General features: G+C 48.9%; 3 protein-coding genes across 3 annotated transcripts; all 3 read left to right on the forward strand.

The window, feature by feature from the left end:
• Positions 1-151: 151 nt before the first annotated feature.
• On the forward strand, positions 152-1,829 carry GIQ15_06602 (uncharacterized protein; the record flags this gene model as incomplete). Its single annotated transcript, XM_033554019.1, has 2 exons — positions 152-237; positions 290-1,829. The coding sequence occupies 2 exons, from the start codon at positions 152-154 to the stop codon at positions 1,827-1,829; spliced, it is 1,626 nt and encodes a 541-aa protein (XP_033403534.1).
• A 2,063-nt stretch (positions 1,830-3,892) lies between these two features.
• GIQ15_06603 (uncharacterized protein) lies at positions 3,893-5,518 on the forward strand (the record flags this gene model as incomplete). Its single annotated transcript, XM_033554020.1, has 1 exon — positions 3,893-5,518. One exon carries the CDS (start codon positions 3,893-3,895, stop codon positions 5,516-5,518), a length of 1,626 nt encoding a protein of 541 aa, XP_033403535.1.
• Positions 5,519-10,405: 4,887 nt separating this feature from the next.
• Positions 10,406-12,205, forward strand: GIQ15_06604 (aminotriazole resistance protein; the record flags this gene model as incomplete). Its single annotated transcript, XM_033554021.1, has 5 exons — positions 10,406-10,463; positions 10,513-10,633; positions 10,693-11,323; positions 11,376-11,778; positions 12,117-12,205. The coding sequence occupies 5 exons, from the start codon at positions 10,406-10,408 to the stop codon at positions 12,203-12,205; spliced, it is 1,302 nt and encodes a 433-aa protein (XP_033403536.1).
• Positions 12,206-12,573: the final 368 nt, after the last annotated feature.

A 12,573-nucleotide genomic window follows, 5' to 3' on the forward strand; every position in this document is an offset into this window, starting at 1 on the left:
TATCATGTCGGCTAAATATACTTCCGGGCCGGGATATTTTTATCGATTTTTGGATTTCGAGATTGGCCGCAGATATTCAACCCGCGCAGCTTCAGATATTGGCATATAATCCTTGGACAAAGGGGCAATTGAGCCGGCTGGGAGGATAAAGATGCATTCCTCTATCCCGCCGAACGCATATGTGGCGCTTAAGCTGCCGTCAGACTCCACGAAGATCCTCCAGACAACACCCCATTCGTACGGCCGTTCCCCCTCACGCGATAAGAAGTATAGCTACTGACGATGGCAGGAATATATCACTGGGCAAGTATGGCTCGTTTCCATGCAATCAAATAATTGGACGCCCGTTCTACGCGACTTTTGAAATCGCAGACCACCCGGACGCCGACGGACATGTCCTGCGCATCGTCCCAGCAACGGAGCTACATACCGAAGCTCTACTGGCCGACGGCGAGGGTGATGGTGAAGCTGAAGGCGATACAAATACACCGTCCATTCCAGTTCCGCAGGAAGATAACCGAAATATAATCGACCAGGGTAGCACACAGCAGTTAACGATGGCACAGATCGAGGAACTTAAACAATCTTCTACACACGCGGGGAGGGAGATTATAGCAAGATTACTCGAATCGCATTCTGCCCTGGACCAGAAGACGCAGTTCTCACGTGCAAAGTATATGCTTAGGAAACGGAAGAAATATATGCATCGTTTTACGGTCGTGCCGATGGATGTGGGCTTGTTGACCGAGTGGGTGATTGAGCAAAAGGTTCCAGGGCGAATTATGGAGCTGCGAGATGAAGTTTTGGGCCTGGTTGGGGCCTGGGCTAATGTTCATTATGGGGGTGAGAGTGAAGTTGCCACTGATAATGCAGGGAAAGTAGACGAGGTGGTTAAGCGTGCACGAGGGAGGTGGCTAGTTGTGGATGACACAGGCGGCTTGGTGGTGGCCGCCATGGCCGAGAGGGCGGGTATACTATATCCTCCAGAGGTGCTATCAGGTGAAGGGTTTGACAGTTCTACAAGGCAGCCAGCGAAACCTACACTATCTATGGAGGATGAGACGCCTGCTGAAGGGGTATCTGCTTCTCACACAACACTAACGGTGATCCATCCTAATCTACAGCCTAACCTAAGTATGCTAAAATACTTTTCCCATGATGTCAACGAGCCATCCGAAACTCATCCGCTGTCCACTCACTTGAAAACGCTTTCGTGGTTACAGCTTCTGCATCCGTCTGAAGACGCAATATATGATATGGTGCCACCCGAAGTCACCGAAGAGGAGCTCGCGAGCTGGAAACCATCGAAGCGAGGAATGCATTTCAAAAAGAAACGGCGCTGGACCAGGGTACGTAATGTGGTTGACGAAACCAGAGCGGGCGGGTTCGATGGCCTTATCGTCGCAACTTTAATGGATCCTGCATCTATACTTAAGCACACGGTGCCGCTACTGGCAGGGTCAGCACAGGTGGTTGTTTATTCGCCATACGTTGAACCGTTAGTTCAGCTAGCCGATCTATACTCAACCGCACGCAGGACCGCGTATATCACCTATAAGCGAGAGGTGGCAGAAGGGGCCGCAGAGGATAAGGAAGAAGACTTTCCTGTTGACCCGACGCTGCTGCTAGCGCCAACGCTACACACGTCTCGCGTACGGGCATGGCAAGTTCTTCCTGGACGAACACACCCTCTTATGACAGGCCGGGGCGGGGCGGAGGGGTACGTCTTCCATGCAGTCAGGGTATTACCTGCTATTGGGAAGGTGGAAGCTCGAGGCGTGCAGGCGAAGAAGCGACGGAAGCTAGCTGATGAGACCGAGACGTCATGAAAATGGGCTTCGGGCCCTTGCAGAGGGCTGCTTAAACGGTATATTTTGGTACCTGACGGTCTAGATAGAAAGGACAGGACAGGACCGGACGGACCCGGAATAGAGCATCCAGAGTGCCGGGAACTACACGTTTTTTTTCCGCTACTCTACCGGGGGACTGTCATACCGCTACGAATGCTTAAGTATGTGGACGTTTGATGCAGGGGGGCTAATCACGGCGACAGCCACGAGAATAATGGAGGATGTTTCACCAAAGACCAGACTTTACGTACTTACACACATATTCGCATATAGACTGGCGGACCCATGTCCATGCTCAACACGTTTTCCAACTGCTTTAGTGCGGCGCTGAGAGGAGCATTTCCCCAAGCGATGGATGGGTATGGATGGAGATAGCAGTTGATACTACGGGGTTGTCGAGTCCACCCTGTTTCACCAATTGCATGACAACAATGCTACACAGAATGTGATTGTGACCTGAGATACATATGAAGCAATCCAGTACCACGGAGCAGCAAAAATGCCAATACACGCCAGTATATGCCAACATCATAACCAAGAGAACGGTTGTCGCCATTTGCATCGACGGCCTGCTACACGTGAAGTGTGAAGGGGTGATAGAACTTCCCCTTGCCGATGTAGAAAAGTGTGAATTGTGTAGATATTCCTGCTAACGAGCGAGACTAGCGACGGGGGGCGAGCGAGGGTTCTCCCCTTACGACAAGAGTCCCTATTGCAGTCCCATCGCAGAGCCCATATCGGAGGTCCTATTGGAGTCCCATTGGAGTCCCATTGGAGTTCCATCGCTGTTGCATAGTATGCGGGTACTTGCATGTATCTTTGCGTACATCGCGCTACTGCGAGGTACATCAGAGGTACTTCCAGCTATGGCCAGCACGTGCAGCCGTTATGGGTGAAGATTTGCTCGCCCGCCCGTCGCCTCCAACCTTCCTTGGGCAGCCTTTGAGCGTAAATTATGGGCCAACTAGCAGCATCAAAAAACGCCCAAATTAGAAGCTCGATGATGGAGATGCGCGCGATATGCGCCGTGCCTCGAATCAGAAGCTGGTTCCGCCATCACAACTGCCCAGCATGACTAGCATGGGCCTGATGGGGTCGAATCGATGGATATAGCTCTCCTCTGGACGCCGTCTGATACGCTGCCTGATACGCTACGAGCCTGGTGATCGGGGGATTTTAAAGCAAGTTACGGAGTACAAGAAAAATGCAAAGACCATTTCTATATATACGTATACCGACACACTGGCTGAGGTCTAATTTACGACGGGGATAGACTCCACTCAAAGAAGAACAAAAACTCACGTCCGCGAAGCCCGATCTGCCTGTCTCTCTACGGCACTATCGATGCCGAGGATAGGGTTGCCAGTTGGATTAAATGGTGGCAGGCGAGTTAGCCGCAGGACCTATAGGCAGCATCTCACCAGCCTCCGAAAAATGCCACAGCCGTCGATCCAAGCTTTCGCCTCTCTGGCTGCTTTTTCTCCCCGATGGGCTCGATTTTGTATGGGCGCGGTCAGAAGATGGCCCCCTGTTGCCCAATCACTTACTGGCCCACGGAAATTTCTTACCGTTCCCCCCAGTCCACAAGTCCACTCCGAGGCGCATCTCCACCACACAAGATGGAGATGCATGTCCCGGCTCCTTGAGAGAAGTCAAAGAGTTGCTAAGAGAAGCACTTGCTTAGCCCCCCTGCTGCCCCGGCTGCACGGGCATGGCATGCTGTCCGTCATTGGGCGTGGTTTCGGTTTCTTTTTTTTTGCTCGCTCCAAGCCCTTGGCTGGTGTCGGTTGCGATGCAGATGGGAAACCGTCATCGCAGGGACCAGAGCCCCAGGAACCACAAACGTCTTTTGTTCATATATACTCCGTGTCCCTCCCGCTACGTCCCTGTTCTCTGTTGCTTGTTGTCGCCGTTGCTGCTGTCCGTTGCTACCTACCTCTTGCCTTGACATATCTTCCCGCTGTCGAGACGAAGCATGAGATGAGCCCCGGACCACTTACAGCACCACCACAATCACAATCAACAGGATCAGTCTGCCCACCATGATCATAGCTACCGTCAAGGACAGCGTGCGCAGCAGCTGGGGCATGTTCAATGCCGTCGAGCGTCGTAACATCTTCCTATACATTCTAGGTATCACATTCTACAAGTTCGGCCTCGAAGCCTTCAATGGCTCCATCCTCGCCCTCGCGACAAATCGGTACGACTACGATGCCGCCATGAGACACGTACCGGCCAAGACGTTCGAGCGAGTCGGTCTGCTCAGCGGCCTCAACCAGGCCTGCCAGTGTGTCGGTTCGATCATCATCGCGCCCTTGGTTCGTCGTGCTCCCGCCAGACTTGTTCTGGTTATTTCGGTCGTGCTGTTTGGCCTTTTCACCGCTATCCTCATGGTGGTGGACGCTGCCACAGGCGGGACTATCATGCCACCCGAGTTCCGCGGCGACCACCCGGCCCTGGACTTTCACTACTACGGAGACTACAACACGGACGGTATTATACCCATCTACTGTGTCACCGGCATCGTTTATGGGATGGTCGAGTTGATCCGTCGTATCATTCCTCGTGATATCGTGGGCGGAAACATCCAAAAGCTTCGACGTCTCGACGCCATGGTCCACGTCTTCTACGAGATTTCCGGTACCGCCAGCGCTTTCTGCACCGCTCTCGCCCTCATCCCGAACCTGGGGAACAACTACTCCTTCATCATCACTCCCGTATTCTTCGCCATGGCCGGTATAACCTGGTTCTTCATCAGTGAGGCAGACACTTACCAGCCTCCACCACCTCCACTCTTGGGCAAACGCCCAACATATATCAAGGCCGTCTTCGTGTCCTTCTATCTCTTCGGCGAATCCATCTGGACCGGATCCAAACTGCTACTTACTAACCGCCGCTTCATCTGGCTTATCCCCGGTTACTCTATCGCTTTCTACGGTCATCGCTACCTCGAAAATGGCCTCGCTCCCGCCATCGCCCGCCGATATCTAGGCCACTCTGCCTGGGCTAACATCATCGTTGGTGGCTCTAACCTGGGTGAACTGTTAGGTGCTCTCTTCGTCTTCCTCTTCACCAACCTCGTCACCACCCCCATTCCTTGGGTCCGACTCGACGCCATCATGCTTAGTGGAGTCTGGTATCTCTCTTTCTGGACACCACCAAAAGACCAAGTGATCTATGCCTGGATCATCGCGGCGACCTTCCTCCCTATTTCCTTCGGCTGGGCTGCCGGTGACGTCTCCCTCGCAGCCTACATCCAAGCCACTCTCGCTCGTCACGAATCCAAGGCCCAAAACGTCTCAGCCCTCGGTGCTGTTATGGCCTGTCTTTACACCACTTATATCGTCACCTACGCCATCACCTCGCCGTTGCTCGGCCAATACATCGACTCCGTTTACATCCAAACTGGAGGCCGTGATGGAGGCAACATCCACTCTGCGATCCACAATGTCGCAGGTGTACAGTACAGCGTCATGGCTGTCATCATCTTTGCCAGTACCTTCATCCCACAAGGAGCATGGCGCATCAACCCTAAGATGCTATTCAACCAGAACCTCGATGCGGATCTGGAGGTTACCGAAATCGGGGATGGCATTAACCTCAAGAAGAAGAGCCATGAGCGGGAGAATTCGCTCAGCACAAATCCAAGAGATAGAGAATCGTGGTAACCCATCCACCACCAGACTTTCCTTCTCTTCTTTTACAATGCTATATACCCATATCCACATTATACCTCATCTCTCTCTCTCTCTCTTTGTTTGAATCCATGTGTTGTTCGGTTACTTTGCGCGGTGTTCTGGAAGGATTTTTCGTTTATTTATATAACTATAACCCGATACGTTAACGCGAATGCGCTCTTTTTCTTACTCTCCCCCTTCCCTTATCCTACCCTACCCTATCCTTAGCTCCATCCACTCTGTCTGCATCGCATAGCAGCGTACCGTACATCTCACGTTATCTTCTGGTTTTGATAATGATGCATATGCACGTTTTTATGTCCATTTATATACACCCTACCCTCTAATTAACCAAGGTCTGCTGTACCTTGTACTACTCTCACCCTACATTTACCCTACAATATTTACCGTTTCCGTCAGACGATGTCTTTCCTTGGGTCATCATTCTATTTCCCGCTTTATATTCGTTGACGCGACTGGGCTTGATGCCGATTTGAAACCTGATAAAACGCTTCAGACGTGCTATTCTACACCACTTTTACTTCTCCTTCTCCTTCCATTGTTTGTGTATCAGTAGCGCACGGTGTTGATAAGTGGGAAGAAAGAAAGATCTCGCAAGAAAACTAGCTAGTTAATAAAACCATCCAAATTTCAAATATATCTCTCATCCCTCTCGACCTACGTAACACCGAGCGACTTTCACCGCTGCGTCATGTGGAGTGCCCTGCATATGCATAGGTACGATCGAAGGGGCAGACTTCCACGCCCGCAGGACTGCATGTACATTAGTTCGTGACACGAACCTGTACCTGGTGCATGGATAGGAGATAACGCCGAAAGACGTTGCCACGAGCGATGCAGCCCGATTGCCATCAAATATGCATACGAATGTCGCTCACTTGCCAGATATAAATCCTGTTTGACCGCAAGGCATATAACCTAAGGCAGGGGTCTGCAAGTCGTGTAAATCGCCCCTCGCCTTCCCTGGCACCGCAACATCTCGATAGCCGCTGCCATTATTATTATTATTAATAATTATGTATAATAAATCGCTTTCCCGACCGAAGCGCCTAAATTAATTAGAATGCATTACGCAGGTTAAATTCTAGCTTCCGATCGCCCGGGAAGGCCGTGGTGCGGCCATGATGGAAAAGGAAAATGCTACCTAGCAAGGCAAATTCAACTAAGGAATCCGCCTGAATCTAGCCAGCTGGGAGGATCGTCATAGAGTACTTAGTCTGCCTTCAAACCCCAACATTCATGTCCGAGCGGCACAAATATGCAACGGCGGAACCTTCGCGGGATAGCTAGCGGGCTTATACTTTGGCTTCTATTTTCGCGTTTTGGCGTCTACCCCATAAATTTGCAGGCTTTAGGTCTGTAAATCTCCTTTTGGCCGCCAAACGACCCTCTCTTGTTAATTAAGGCGATATCCGCTTCATGGGCCTTCTGCTTTGCTTAGCATATATCGCTTAAGCCTCTGGATCCTCTTGATCGCTGCTTCAATAATCCTCGTTGCTGTCCAACCATTCCACCTATACCCAGCTCATCTCGCTGGCGGTTCACGCCAGCATTGAAATAGAGTCACGTCTCCTGAAAGCAGAATATTCTCAAGTCTCTGGTATATCGAACTTGATAGGGCAATCAATATCGTTAGTATCTGAGAGCTGGTCCCAATAACCAGCGATCCTAACCAGAGCTCCTTTCAAGATGATAGTGTTTCCATTCCACCGGCGTCCTCCCTTCCCAGAGGCTTCCGTGTATTTATCAGTGGGTCACGTAAAGCATTGATATGCCGCTTGTTGAACGCGCCGATAGATATACGATGGTAGCGGAATGGCAGCCTGCGACGGTATAGCTCATGGGCCTCTGCCTTCTCGTCACTGTCTAATGTTCGTACTCAGGAGACAGCTTCTGTGCACACTAGATCAAGTAGCCCATCAGTAGCGAGGCTCAACCTTGAATCGCCCCGTATGTAATGTTAGACTTATAGATTATATATAGCTCCAAAGTTGCTGCCTCGCTTGCTGTTGCGTAACATTCTGGGAAAGCAGTTTGACACGGTATTTTAGCATTTGCTGGGGAATCATCGTCCATGGTAAGAAGAAAGACGCGGCCGAATCTCCCTTCCGCAAGCTTCATGATATCCATCACATATCTATGGTCAATATAGTTTGCCGCAAGCTGCTTGAAGGCTTCAACTTTAAACTTGACGTAACGCTCTTCCTCTTAAGGGCCTCATGATACGGACCGGACAAATCCATAATGAAAGAGATGTTCATTTTTGCAGGCGCCTACTCTAGAAGGTAAATCTGAGATACGAGATATTTGATTGATTTGGTTGGTCAGGTGGGTCTGGAGCAATCTATGAGATTTCAATCTATCAAGCACTGATCATCTAAATACACGATATTGAGCTCCTATTTATGTTCCTCATACGGCCATGTATCTTGCCATCGCGGAGATGCCAGCTACAGCTGAAACAGGCGTTAAAACGCCGGGCGTAGCATTTGTTCGATGATGGAGAGCTGACACTGATATTTAATGAAACGGCGTAGTTGACTAACGTGTTTCGTACGATCAGGCAGTATTACACCGAATCTCCGTTCAACAGTAAACTATTAGACTGTGAAGATACCAAGGGTGAAGTGGCATACTCACCGTTCGAAAAAAAATGACTGTATATGCAAGCGTATAACTAATTTCGCGTATTTCCAAAGCATCTTGGGCGAGAAAGAAGCTCTGGTTACCTGTTAGCTGCACTGACGGATTTGAAACTGGAGTTCTCCAAAGTTGATGTTCATCGTGTCCTCTGCGGTGAGCAAAACCCGTTTGACACGTGACTAGACAAGGCGACACCGTCATTTAAAACTTCATATCATGGCTCGTATTTCGTTATGTTTTGCTATAATTCTTTCAATGCGTCTTTTTGTTTCTTCTGCTACCTAGCTTGGGCTTGGCTGCGTGTTCAAGCTGTTGGTAGCTCATCTATGAGGACCCTCTTTAGTTTTTGCCAGGTTTTGCACCGTCCCGGCCATCTTGCTGTTCCTCATTATTATCTAGTAGACTTTGTTTAAAAGGCTAGGCTTTAACGCGTCAAGGCATACGTGTAGCCGGAGAGGTTGGGTTCCTTGATTTCTGGCTTTGTGGAGGCCGCATACACCAACCCTAAGAAGATTTTTCTCCGTACGGAGGTCTGCCAGAAAGTCTTTAAGGATCCTTGCACTTTATCCATTTCCTAAGGCAAGTCTATGGATAACTTCAAGGCCTATGAAGCCAGCTTGATTAGAGGATATTTTTATCTGGTTGATATATTGGGCCTTTAAGTAATTTGGTAGCGCCCTCCACTCTGCCTGCCTCAGCTTCGCCTGATTTAATGTCTGCGCCTGGTTTACTTCTGATGAGGCCTTTCCGTACCTACCGCCTCAGTTCTGTGCTTTTTAGAATTCCTGTTTGCCCTTTGGCAAATGTTCTCAACCCGTGTGACCGGCCCTTCTGGTTTCCAATAATGCTTTGCAGTGCTTTCTGCAATCGATTTTTTCAACAAGGTCTTTGGGTATTTCTAAATCCCGGTGCTCCCTGGATAATCCTACCCACATCGTACTCTAAAAACGCGCGCAGCTATACCGGTGCCGCTTTCTTGACGGATTCTTCTTCATTCTCGGGATATAGTGAGAGTCATACCATAACAACGAACGTCCCTCTTCTAAACAATGTCGAGAGCGAGGCAGGCGCAACATATAAAGAGCGCCTTCCGTTCTACCGCTTAAAAATAAACGTCTACGATCCCGTCGACCTACCAAAAGTGCTAAGTAAATATACGAAAGTAGGATTCATCTGGCTGTGTGCCTAGTTAATGCCAGACAGTGAGGGTATTAGAATGCTGTTAATACATACATATGATACAATGACGCCGCTAACCTCAAAACTCTAGGGTTGGAAGCTGTTAGTTCGAACAAGCAACTCCCAGAACCGACTACAACAGAAGCCAAAGACAAGTATAACCCATAAATAAACACCGGCTTCTACCAATTCTTCCGCCCATCCGAAGTCGAAATAAGCATCAACTCAACCTTTTGTCCAAGCATTTCCAGATTTCCAGATTTGGGTTAGATAAGATTAGGTTTTTGAGCTTACTGATGATAAGCTACCGGCCCCATAAATAACCCAATCGGCCAATGATATTCGAGAGTTAAATCTAAAATTAAAACCTGCTGAGGGGCCGAAATTCTGTCGGGGAGCAGATAGGGAAGTAAATCGACTCCGCTCATCCATACATATAAAAGGGAGCTGGAAGCTTCACGAGACGAGATCACCACCTTGCTCTTTAGATGTTTCATTTTCCACGTTATCGTTCAACCTTTATCCATATACCTAATTGACGTTCAGCTCAGTTTGCCATGGAAGGCCTAGAGAGGCGAATTCCTGTTCAAAGGATTCGCGAGATCCAAAACTCTCCAGCAGATCGGAATCCTTATATTATTCTAGCAGTCATGTAAGTCTCTATATATATACTTCTGCTTCCCTAGCTTACCAGGATTACATCATAGATGCTCTGCCATGTTCCTAGATCTCTCAAATCTAAGTGCTATCACCATTGCCCTACCTACCATACAAACGGAATGGTCAACCAATCAAGGCGACCTACAATGGGTTATATCTGCATATTCAATTACAGTAAGGCTTGGGATACCCATTCGAAAATGAAACCAGCTCTGAATAGCATAGTTTGGAGGATTCCTTCTACTTGGTGGCCGCGGAGGTGATTTGTTCGGGTACGTTGCTCTAATCTATTTAACTTTTCATACATTAACAAGGGCAATTCAAAGGCATCGCAACGTTCTTTTATTTGGCATGACATTCTTCGCAGTCTTTACAATGGCGTGTGGCCTTGCGCCGAACTTCGTCGGCCTCGTTGTAGCTAGAGCTTTTCAAGGTAAGTCACTCCCTAGATTTCGTGACCAATAGCTCATATTAGACTATAGGCGTGGGAGCTGCCTTTACCATCCCCTCAGCTCAGGCACATATCGCTATATGCTTCCCGGATCCGGTCAAGAAAGCTCGGGCTCTTGGGTTGTGGGGTGTAGCTGGATCCGTTGGCTTTATGTACGTTTATCAGCTCTTGCACATTTTTCTCTTTCCCTCGTTTAATGCTTTCGGATTAGTGTTGGTCTTATCCTCGGTGGAGTCTTGACTGCATTCCTCGGTTGGAGATGGATATTCTGGATTTCGCTCATCCTTTCCGGTATCATTATCCCCGTCGCTTTCTTTATTCTTCCACTAGCCGAGCCATCAGCTCAGGGCGTTGCATCATCGCAGGGCATCGAAGGGACTGAGCAGCATGAACCGGCACAAGGTAACCTCTCCCGAATAGTCAGCAAGATGATAGTCCGATTTGATCCTGTCGGCGTTATGTTGAGTATTTCGGGTATATTACTCCTAACCTACGCCCTGACATCTGCAAATACTGCGGGATGGGGTGCAGTACGTATCATTGTCCCTCTGGTAATCTCTGTTCTTCTTCTGGCTGGATTCATTTTCCATGAATGCCGGCACCCTAACGGTATAGTACCGCCGCATCTCTTTAATTCGACGTCCTTCAACGTCACACTTGTGCTTGCTATAAACACCTACGCTGTTCGCCAGGCATGCACGTACTTCCTCACCGTCCAACTCCAGTCCTTTGGCAATAGCGCCATTCACACATCTGTTCTATTTATTCCATTGGGTATCAGTGCTCTCATATTCAACACTCTGTCTGGATATTTGGTACCCATCCTCGGTGCGCGTGTTATGGTAAGATTATACCTCTCTAGACAAATTAAAGCCTCTAGCTGACTCTTGCTAGTTTATCCTTGGCTGGGCGTGTTCAATCCCCGGTGTCCTGTTATTTTCCTTCGTTGACAAAGACACCTCATACTGGCGCTATACCTTCCCCGGAATGATCCTGTATATTGCCGACATTGGAGCTGTATATATCACGGCAAATTTCATCGTCGTGTCATCGGCTTCCAAGGCTAACCAAGGCGTTGCTGCGGGTGTGTTCAACGTTGCACTACAAGTCGGCGGCTCCGTACTGGGTCTCGCGGTTGTAACCGCTATTGCACAAGGAGTTCAGCATAAATATGGTGATCCATCAACCGAGCACGGTGGCATCGGCCATGTCGGCTATAGGAGTGTTTATTATAGCTGCTCCATTCTGTGCTTCATTGGATTGGTGCTCAGTGTGTTTGCCATCCAAGTACCGGACGGTATGCAAGGGAGCCTGTGGAAGAGGTTTAGAAAGGGAGAGGAAGACGTGGTCATTGAGCTAAACGATGGAGATAGAAAACAAACATAAGGAGGCCCTACCATGTCTTCGGAGTCACATTTTTGTACAGAGACACCGCGGACTAAATGAGGGAGGTCGACATAAAGGGGAGAGTACAATAGGGCCTCTCGATGTAACTGGTTCTATAAGCTTATAACTGCATTTGATTGTGCATGCAAAGGCGAGCAGCGATGATGGATGGAAGGTGTAGTTATAGCTCATCAACTAGGGGCGGACTTCAGGGGCAGCACTAGTTAAATATAATAACTAGTTGATTAGCTGCTGCCAATGGGGAGCGCGATGTCACCGAGTTATTCAACACGATGCAACATATTTTTGACACGAATCCCTCTCTATTCCGCCGCTAGGATTTAGGATATAAAAGCATCCAAATATCTGGCTATGAACGTCCTCCATTTACTTCAACGGGTGTCTTTTGATGATCGTCCTTGAGCGCGGGCGGGAGTAGCCCCTGGCGCTTAGGTTGTATCAAACACGCACAACGCACCAATTTAAAGAAAACGCCATATAGGTATCCCTGTTTTCTAGTATTTATAAATAAGATCTACGGAGTGAGCGCTTACGTGCATACAGCCCAACTCTCGCCTTAAAATTCGGCATGGTGCTGAACAAAATAGCATATATTCCAAGGGCCCTTCGGTCTCATATCCAGAGAGAGTCGAATAGCTATGACATTCTCCTTATACCTGCTGTCCGATTCATCAAAGGATGGGCA

This window comes from Arthroderma uncinatum (genome assembly GCF_011692745.1).
Source record: "Arthroderma uncinatum strain CBS 119779 chromosome Unknown scaffold5, whole genome shotgun sequence".
Classification (NCBI taxonomy): Eukaryota; Fungi; Ascomycota; class Eurotiomycetes; order Onygenales; family Arthrodermataceae; genus Arthroderma; species Arthroderma uncinatum.